The sequence below is a fragment of the Buteo buteo genome, chromosome 1, assembly GCF_964188355.1.
Source record: "Buteo buteo chromosome 1, bButBut1.hap1.1, whole genome shotgun sequence".
NCBI lineage: Eukaryota > Metazoa > Chordata > Aves > Accipitriformes > Accipitridae > Buteo > Buteo buteo.
This window is the reverse complement of record NC_134171.1, coordinates 19,043,597-19,053,805: the sequence shown is the minus strand read 5'-3', so window position 1 is coordinate 19,053,805 and position 10,209 is coordinate 19,043,597. Positions and strand designations below refer to the sequence as shown.

Sequence of the window (10,209 nt, the reverse complement as noted above, 5' to 3'; positions counted from 1 at the left end):
ATAGAGGCGCTGTTTTTCTAATGTAAATTCCTTCTTAGATGCTAAATTATTAAGGGATTTAAAGAGTAAATCCTTAGCCCTGAACAGTGTTGCGCGCTGCACGTGGCAATGCCAGCGCTGCAAACTGCTGTAGATAGGCCAGTGTTACTGGTGTAAGATACCAGTTTGGTCCTGTGGCTAGTATTCACGTCCTTCACCGCGAGCGTTTTCCACGGAAAATACTTTGTTTAGCAAATATTACAGGAGTGAGAACCCCTCAAAACTAACGAGCTTGCTTTTCCTTCTCCTTCTCAATCTGTTCTTTTCGATTTTTCTTTTCCCAGTAAGCCCACATACCGAGTTAGGACTCGAGGCGGCCCGGTTGGGTTTTTGTTTCAATTCCACAAGAAGGATTCTGAGCGCGCCGCGACCGATGAAGTGCACGCGCAACGGTCTGCACCCCGCAGGACCGAGGCCGCTTTTTTTGCCGGGAGAAACCGACGTAGAAGTTGCCAACTCACACCCCGGCAAACCCCGGCCGGCCGGCCCGGTTGCGGAGAGACAGACAGGGCGAGGCCCGCCGAGGGGCGACCCCCGCCCCGGCTCCCCTGTGCGCACCCCTTCCTTCCTCCCTCCGGGCACCGCTTTCACCCCGCATCCTCCTCCGGCCGCTGGCCAGCCCACGTCCCCCCACGTCCCGTCCCGTGTCCCGTGGTTCCCCCCCCCCCCCCGCCCCGCGCTGTGGCGGCCGGTCCCGTGCTGTCCCTGGGTGGCCGCGGGGCGCGTGCCGGTCCCCGCGTTTCCCCGGCAACGGGCTCCCCGCGCCGACGCTGCCTCCCGGGGCGCGGGAGCGGCTCGCGCCCAGGCGTGCCGCCCTCCCTCACCGCCGCCCTCACCGCCGGCGCGGCCCCTTTTGCCGGGGCCGGTTCCCGGGTCACCTCGGGGCGGCCCCCCCCGCTGCCCGCACGGGTGCCTGTCAGCGGCGGAGCCCCGGGTTAGTGCCGGCGGGCCGGGGTCGGTCCGCCTGCCCCTGCCGGCCCCCGCTCGGGCGGGCGGGCGGGATGGACGTCTTCCCCGCCGCTCCCCTCCCGCTCGCCCCCTTCCCTGGCGGGAGCCTTCTGCGCCGAGTTTGATGGCTTGGCGGAGCAAGGCAGGCGGGAGAGCGCTTTCCTCGGCGGCGGCGGCGGTCAGACCATGACCTAACTCATCATGAACTTGGAAGGGCTGGAAATGATAGCGGTTTTGATCGTGATTGTGCTTTTTGTTAAAGTGTTGGAACAGTTTGGGCTGATTGAAGCAGGTTTAGAAGGTAAGGGAGCGCTTTTCAGCGGCTTGCCGTTTTTTCCGATGGGGTTACTCTCTGGCAGCGAGGCGGGGGACACCTGTGAACGGGGTGTGAGGCACCACCCGAGTCTTCTCCGGAGCGGTCTGCGCCTCGGTGGCTGGCTCTTGGTGGTGGTCAAGTGGCGGGGGTTTTCTCTCCCAGGGAAAACAAACGTATCCTGAATACCGCACCCGTAAACTTAGATGTTAAGCAGATAGAAATGCCTTAGAATCTGACTCTCTTACTCCTGTGTTAAATCTGTGCATCTAAAGTAGTAGGGGCCAGAGCAGGATTCAGGACGTTAGCGTGCAAACACAGTTGCAGTGCCTTAAAATTGTCCTGTAATCTGTTCAAAATTGTTTTGTAGTCTATGCACGTTAACATCATCTCTACTGGGCTGCTTGTAATACCAAGATACATATTTTTATCCAGTTTAAAAACCTGTTGAATGTTTAATTTACTGTTAAGATCTTAACATGTGCTCGAGGAAGAAGAACGACAGTACTCGCATTCAAAACAAGCAACTTTAACATTCACTTAAGGCAATCAAGTGCAAGTTTTATTGCTCGATGCCTTGTTTATCTTAGATCATCTCCTTCTTAACAATGTTGCTTCTGTATAAAGCAGTAAAAATGAAAAATAAGAAGCTTACTTTATTTAAAATGTGCTTTTTATATGTAAAAGTTAGTGGAATATGGATTGTTTTTACCTTATTTCTAAAAGCGCTGTTATTCTTGCCACATGAGGAGTTAGTCTAAAAAACCACTGATTGCAGCATGGTTGATGTAATGATGTAATGATATTTATTGCATCCCAGGGTTTTATTAGGGTTCAGACTGAAACAGTCTGTTTCTCAAATATTGAAGAAATATTGTATTCTCAAATCTTCCTGTAAGCTAGCATTTGAATACAGTGTATATACTTATGCCTGTGAAAAGGGGAACTTTGTTGACTGAGAGATTGTGGTTTCCTGTGTTAACGAGTAAGAATATAAGCAAAATTTGCTCCTATGAAAAGGTCTAAAGTAATCCGGTTTATGTAACCCTTTCAAGAAACGCAGTCTTCTGTTCAAGTGATTTTAAATAAGGAAGTTCACTCAGCTGTTTCTCTGTCTGTTGCTGTCTTGTGTAGACTTGCTAGTATTGATTACAGAATCTGAAAACCCTGCAGGGACTCATAAAAATGTGTTATCAAGTGCATTTTTATAAAGAATTTATGTATCCATTAGAGTGCATTATATTGAGTTTAAATGACAACGGAGAGATTCCCTTCAGATCTATGAACTTTTGCTTTTCTTTTTCTTTTGTGTTCAGTTGTAAATAGAAATGTCAATCAACTTGAGAAATGTTATGATAAAAGTTATCTCCAGCATTAGAGGCTGCAGAGATTGGGGAAAAAAAAAGCCATATTTAACTTCTTAGGTTGGTTGGCAGGTTGGTGTGTGCTCTGTCAAGTCCGATTGCCACATCTGGTCAGGTTCCCTGGCAAAATTTAGCACTTTGTACTTGTTTTTATGGCTGGGGAAGCTGATAATGGGAAGACAGAAATATAGTGAAGCTGCCTGTAAGTGGTTGTAAGATTTCTGTAAAATAAGTTTCTCGTGCAGCTGCCTGTTTTGTCTGCCTCACTGGTTTAAAAACGGGGAGTCTGCATGTGCACAGAGTCTTGAAGTTTCTTCTTACCTAGTGCAGGACAGGTTTCCAGCATGCCAGCTAGATGAAACCACAGGAAGACATATATGCCCCATTCCTCTGTGGTGTTCAACTGATGTGAATGAGATAAAAGGCACGTTACGTGGGAATCAAGTAACAGATACAAACAATGATGTATGAAAAATGGGGCTTAGCTAAATTGCACAGATTTATGAATTTGTTTTCTCATAGTTCAGGAACAGTGCAGCCTTATTCCCCATTTTTTTCTTAAAATTGAGAATTAAAGATCTGAACTGATTACAATACAAAAAAAGATTTATACACTTCTACTAGGGAGTTGAAGAAATTGTCATGATTTTAATAAGTATCAGGGCTATTCATTTTCACCCATGAATGAAAAGTACACACATTATAAAATTGTGCAAATGTTAGAGATGTTTTTAGGTAGAATGTTAAGAAAAAATGAATTTTGAAAGTGTACTCAGACTCTCCCCGTGCTTTTCCAGAAATCAGTGAAGAAGTCAGTTGCAGTTTTCTGAAAATGTTGTTCGTTACAAGGACATTTGCAGTTTTCTGGTTTTGGATAGGTTATATCCCTTCTTCCCCCCCCCCCCCCAAAGGTTAATATGTCCCAATGAAATCTTTTTGCGTGTTTCATACAAATGAATAGGTTATGGCATATAAAAGACATCCTGCATCTGTCAGGAAGTCATCCATAGAGTCAGTAATAATCTGTAACACAGTGCACCCAGCACAGGACAATAAATCTGAACTCTTTAAATCATACTGAAGCTTTGGTAGAGATCTAGGTTTCAGAATTAGTCCCTGTCATGGTAACAAAAGCTTGAAGCTAAAGTATCTTCCTTCCTACACTGGGTTGTCATGATTCTGAACTTTGTGAACCACTTCCACATTAATTTGGAAGAATCGGGTGCAGTTTATGTAAATCAATAGCAAAATCTCATTTTCCTCTTTTCAGTGTCATAATAGCTATCATAAGTGTAAGTAAAATTCTGCTTTCTTCAGACTCTTCAGTACAAATTATGTGTATAATAATAATAATAGTATGCAATTATTTTCATTATTGATGAAAATAATAAAATATTTTCAGAATTAAAATTGTATATACTTGCTTATACTTATTTTATGATGTACTGCACTCACTTAGATAAAAGTATGCTTTCTGTGGTTTTGCCCAGTTGCCTTCAACTGCTGAGTGATTCTGTTGTTGTTGTAGGAGAAGTATTTTCAAATAGATGTTTTTAATATTGTATGACAGCTCTTAAAGTGATAAGTAGCAGAATAGATTTATACACTTTTGTAGGTTGTGGGTTGCAGAGACTTTATCTCTAGGTTAAATATTATTTTATGATGTATTGCACTCACTTAGATCACAGTATGCTTTCTGTGGTTTTGCCTAGTTGCCTTTAACTGCTGAGTGGGTTTACAGTTGTTATAAAAGTATTTTCAAATAGAGGTTTTTAATACTGTATGACAGCTCCTAAAGTGATAAGTAGCAGAACAGATTTATTCACTCTCATGGGTTGTGGATTGCACAGACTTTGTCTCTAGGTTAAATATTTAACTCTTCGTAAATCAGGTTATATCCTCTTTGATAAACTTTACTGATTTTTTTAAAACAGTAATGTGTAAGGAGTAATGTATTGATACCTAATCAGGAAACTTTGTTCCTAGATATATCTAGATATAAATTTAAAATTATCATATTTCTTCTTGTATGGCAAGTTTTTCCAAAAGTCATTCACAATTGAAATGAGATACAAGAACTGAGCACGTTGAATGTAAGTATGTTAGCGTCTTAAGATTATGCAATATTCAGGATATCAGTTTATATGATTTCAGTATACTTCTAGTACTTTTCTGAAAAGATTGTGATTGATTTTCCAAAGCTAAATCACTTATTAATCAAACAGCAAAATAAACTCCTCTTCATCAGTGCAAGCACTGAAACCTACACCATTAGGGATAAAGTTCAGAGAAGAATTGTGAAGGTTGTGAGTGATCAAAAAGATTTACATAAGAATACCCTGTTTTTTAGGAAATACTCTTACAGCAGTTAGTACCACTAGCAGGAAAAAAAAAGGCGGCATAGAAGTGATCATATATGTTACTGTGAAATGTGGATTCCATGTTTCTATGTTATTGATATCTATCCAATCTCCTTGTTTAGGAGCCCTGAGAGTAGCAGTAGTAGAACTTTACATCTAAAATTGTAATAATTGAGTTAAATTACTGGAACACTTGATTCCTCTAAAATGTCAAAGCAGCTTCTAATCCCATTTTAATAATTCTGGCTATTGAGAACTTTCCATTCAAAAGCTAGAAAACAGAGCAAAACCACAGGCACGTAGGGAGTTGCTTGTGATGTTTACAACTTTTTTTGAGAAGGACTGGATATGACTGAAAACACAGTAGAAGTTACTTGTGGTTGCTCTGAAATGAGCAGCCACTGAAGCTGTTTTGTCATCCAGGCTATGATCTGCTGGGAATTTCTGCATTTCCACAGTGATGTCCCTCTTCACAGTGTTGTTCATGTATGGAAACAGAGGAATATTCATTTCAGAGGATTCATAATCACTAGCACTTCATACTAGATATAGCTTGTAATAAACATAGGGGCTTTTCTGACATTTTTCTTTTCTTAAGATCAGTCTTGATGTCAAAGAGAGTTATGCACAGAATTACGAAGTACAAAAGCAATCATGGACCCATATGTGAAGTGATTAGCCAGAGCTGACAGTGTGCAAAAGAAAAAGAGATGATAGAAATTTTAATATTAGCAATTTCAGGCATTCCTTAGAAGTAATTTGTCCAATTATGTCTTCATATTTAACAAGATAAATTGAATTAAAACAGCTGTTGAAACAACTACTCATATTCAGGCGACTGAGCAGTAGATAGAAATCTTTAACACAGAACTCCAGTGAAGTTTTCCTTGATTAAATATTTCTGCTCAAACAGCACTAGCAAGTCATTTGTAGGCAGCAGCATGTTCCTGCAGTTGATTTGAAGCTGTGCGCACGTGAGCACCTGACCAGGTTGTGCATCCTGCATGACTGGTTGGCGGGCCACTACTGGGCAGAATAAATAAGAGGAAAACTCTTCCCCTTCTGTTTTTTTTTCATCCTAGAAGCCTCGAGTTCTGCATACAGTTTTAAAAAACAGAAATAGGCAGGTAAGAAAGGAAACTTGCTAGCCAAGGGAATTTGTAATAGGTGCCTTCAGCCCTTAGTTGCCTGCTTTAAGCAGTCTTGACATCTCTGAATCACCTTCTGAAGGCTGGTCCATTGTTGCTGAAAAACCTTCTCGTGTTCCCAGGTCAGTGTCTGCTGAAGAGCTTCTTTTCTCAGGACTAATTGTCACTCCTGATGATAATCTGCTTGTGTAGTGCTTTACATCCACAGAGATCAAAGTGGTAAATACTGTAATTGCAAATTAAGAGATTTCAAAGAAATAGATGGATAAAGAGCACTACACTCCAAGTTATCAATACAATACCTTTTGCAAACTCACTAGTTTATAATTAACCTTTTTTTAAAAGGAGAACAAAAATATTAGACCTGCGTAAGCAGAGAGTTGATCAGAGAACTTTCCTCTGTGGTGAATAGCAGGGATGCAGTTCATGAACACAAGGGTGTCCTTCCTGTTGCAGTTTGGTTATTAGGCATCACGCATAGAATAGGACTTTGAATAAAAGGAAATTGTCTCATCTACTATGAAATGGAAGAACACTAGAATCTTATTGCTCAGTTTTACTCTTGTAATTTTAGGTGATAACCTAGAGGATTTTATGAGAATAACCTGGGTATGAGAAAGAGATGGGGTTCTGGTCTGTTTCATCTCTCCCAAGGAGACAACTTCTGATATTTACTTCCCCTACTTACTACTGGCTACTCAAGATAGAATTTATATTTTCAAAGGATCTCTTTTATATATTTACTTGGAATAAGTACATGCTATATTCCTACTGTCAAAGAGCCACCATAAGCAAAGGAAAATTATATATTGCACAGTGTTTGCCTATCACTGTAAATACCTTTACTTTTACATCTTCTCCACAAGGCCTGAATTCCCTTTTAATGCAAATCTATAAATGTCCTCTAGTTACATTTATTGACTCTCTTTTTTCACTTTTTCATTATCTTAGCTATCAGTACATGTGGGTAGTATAAACTGGAATATGCACAATTTCTACCAAGTTTTGAGGACATTTATTACTTTACTTAAGGCTGGAATAGCAAAAAAATAAATCTATGTCTTTTAATCATCAAACCCCAATAAAACTTAAATTGATGTTATGGATTTTTTAAGCGAGATATTTAAAGCTAATTAGTTTCATGTTCTACCAAGTAGAAAAGTAAACATTTTCTAAGAACATGGTTTTGTCAATGATTAGGGAAAAAATGGCATACTGAACTTGGTAGGCAGAAGAAAATAACTTGAGTAGTGAAATCAGGTGTACCTGTTTGTTTAGAAATATGTTAGTGCTAAGAATACTTTCTGCACTTTTTTCTTCTGTAGAATTAAAAATGCTTTACAACAGTAAATAGAATTATCTCCTGATCTATCCAAATATATCAAGGAAACAAAGCCAGAGAGTCCTAAGTTTCTCAAGCTGATACATGAAGTAAAAAGGAGTTGTCAGATCATATGCTTTAAAGTCCTGTATGCCACAGGCCAATACCTTTCATCCATTGGCTTTTTTGATGAACACCATAGCATGTTTTTCTAAATGATGAAATGCATTTGATGAAAGGAGAGACCAAGTGAGCACAAGTGATCTTTTTTATTTGGGATCTATCTGTTAAGGTCAGTGATATTCTCAAATTGTGAGAGTTACAGGCTTTCTAAAGTTAGGTGGGGTGAATCCAAAACCTTGACATGTTCTGGAGATGACAAGGGAAGAAGGAGTGGTCGCTTCATTTCACAATTTCTTCCTTTTTGCTGTTGTTGGAAACTAGTTTTTTTCCCCTTATCTTTACCGAATGAGTCATGTTTGTTTCTCTGCATCACTCCCAGATTCACTCTCCCTTTTAAGTAGGCACTATATGTTTTCTGGCCATGAGCTCAGTGTCAGTCATTTGGTATATGTCTCAGAAATCAGGAAGATCAACTGCACTTGTTATATTATCTATGATGCTATCCTTGTTGATATGCTTCCTTTTGTTCCTAATGCATTTTAGAAATAACCAACCCAAATATAAAGTCTAAAGCTTTATTCAGTAATGGATTTTCTCCTTTGCCTTTAGTTTCCTATGTAAGTTTTCTATACATCATAATTCATTCAGATTGTTATTTCCCTTTTTCCCATGTGTTCACTATTAGTCTCACATTTATAACTAATGTAGGTACTATACCACAGAAGGAAAATGAGTTTTTAACCAAAGTTTCTCTCTTTATTGCAGGATTGCAACATTTTGGCTATCATCTAATGCATCTTCCTATAGAATTCCTATTTTTTATTATATTTTGCTGTCTGATTTTCCCATCAGTCACCTTCACTCAAATTATTCCTCAGCTTCAGAAAGTCAGGCTTTTTGACACACCAAGGATACATGGATTTAGATATATTAGATACACATACCTTGAATTCAGACTGCATTTATTTTGCTCACATACAATGCAAAGAGATGCTCAGCTTTGGCCCTTATGCCCTTATGTTAACTTCTAGTCCACTTTTGAGCTCATGCCTTTCTAGGATATTTAACAGGGTATATTAAAGGATATTTAACATATAACTTTAAGTTATAAAGAAGATACTATGTTCTAGCTGTTGGGTTTTAAAGAAGATCTTGTGTTCTAGCTATTGTTTGGTTTTGTTTTTTTTATAGGAGAGTTCTTCCTTTAATTGTCTGACCTATTTCTCTGGTTGCTATTGATGAATTGTTCAGCACCTGGTAGAAAATTCAGTCCAGCCAGACTGAATGCTGCCTAAATCTAATGAGGCAGATGATTTAATCTGATACAACATCTCTATTTTTACTTTCTGCAGCCATTTTCACCAGTGGTATCTCTAGAAGTAATTTCTGATTGTAGTTGTCCAATCTTTATTTCTGATAGGCCTTACTGTCATTTTCTGATAACACTACAGAAGCATTAATATATACACTTCTCCAGCCACATTCTCTTTTTTTGGATCAATAGTCCAGAAATTATTCTTCTTCAAACACAGAAAATCTTGGATCATCCAAAGCAGGCTACAACAGCTATCTTCTTATTGTTGATAATGTGAGATAATGAAAGAAAAAGAGATTAAATCAGGTGAATACCTGCTTATTAATCAGATATTTATTTCCCAGTAGTTATGTCAAAGTTATTGTAGGAAATACTGTGTACTTTTATGTAGAAGAAATATGATTGTAAGTTTAACACTCATTACTAACAACAAATTCTAATACAGAAAACTCCAACAAAGTAAATCTGTACACCTGAAACAGAAAACAGAAAGAGTTTTCAGAGAAGTGAATTGTTTAAGACATGAAGGAAGATATCTTCACTGGACATATGCTTTATGGTAATGCATAACACTCACCAAATGTTGTAGGTACATCAGAATAGACTCTTGTACCCCAGGGTCTACCCCTACATCAGGAAGGTTTGACAGAGAGGCACAGACCTGATTCACCTTCTCTTTCCCTATACTTCGAGTAAATCTTGTTTGGTTTCACCTTTTATGACAAACTTAACTTCCAAATTATGTTTTGTATAAATAGCTTTATTTAAATATCCCTGTTGGAGGGGAGCAGATTGAGTTACATGAAATCCACCTGACACTGGTTTTTTTGGTCCCCCTATTACCCTTTTCCGTCAGGCTGACAACATTTTGTGTTCAGTGATGGCTTGCAACAGTGATGTTGCAAAGGCAATCATGGCATTACATACACAGCTAAGAAGTTATATAATCTTGTGTTGAAATCATTGATGGGATTGTCCAAATATAAAGATATGAGTTTCTGTGCATGCATGTGATGAGAGGGGAGAGAAAAAGTTCTGGAGAAAGTCCTAATAATGACCTATAACCCAAAACTGTAAGATATATTACTTTCAGGGTGAAGAAGAAGATGAGCTATGTGCAGTATGTAAGGAGTGTCACACCTCACAGTTGCATGAATATTTGCTGGGACACATAAAAAGAGATGCCTTTTGGACCCCTTACATTATCCATACTCACTGTCTCTCTGGCTTAGCACAAATGAATAACTGATAAGAGACTTCATCTTGTAGAAACTACTC

At 39.3% G+C, this 10,209-nt stretch overlaps 1 protein-coding gene across 4 annotated transcripts in view; it reads left to right on the top strand.

Annotated features, from left to right (window-relative positions):
• Nucleotides 1-883: 883 nt before the first annotated feature.
• KCNIP4 (potassium voltage-gated channel interacting protein 4) overlaps nucleotides 884-10,209 on the top strand; it is a 230,105-nt gene continuing 220,779 nt past the window's right edge. The window contains exon 1 of one of the 4 annotated variants that reach the window (XM_075023812.1): nucleotides 884-1,288. Coding sequence is in view for 2 of the 4 variants with exons in the window: in XM_075023792.1 (XP_074879893.1) it covers nucleotides 1,189-1,288 (100 nt within the window). In the remaining 2 variants the exon portion in view is untranslated. The remainder of the gene's footprint in view (nucleotides 1,289-10,209) is intronic. The other 3 variants (XM_075023792.1, XM_075023819.1, XM_075023801.1) reach the window with 3 other exon arrangements.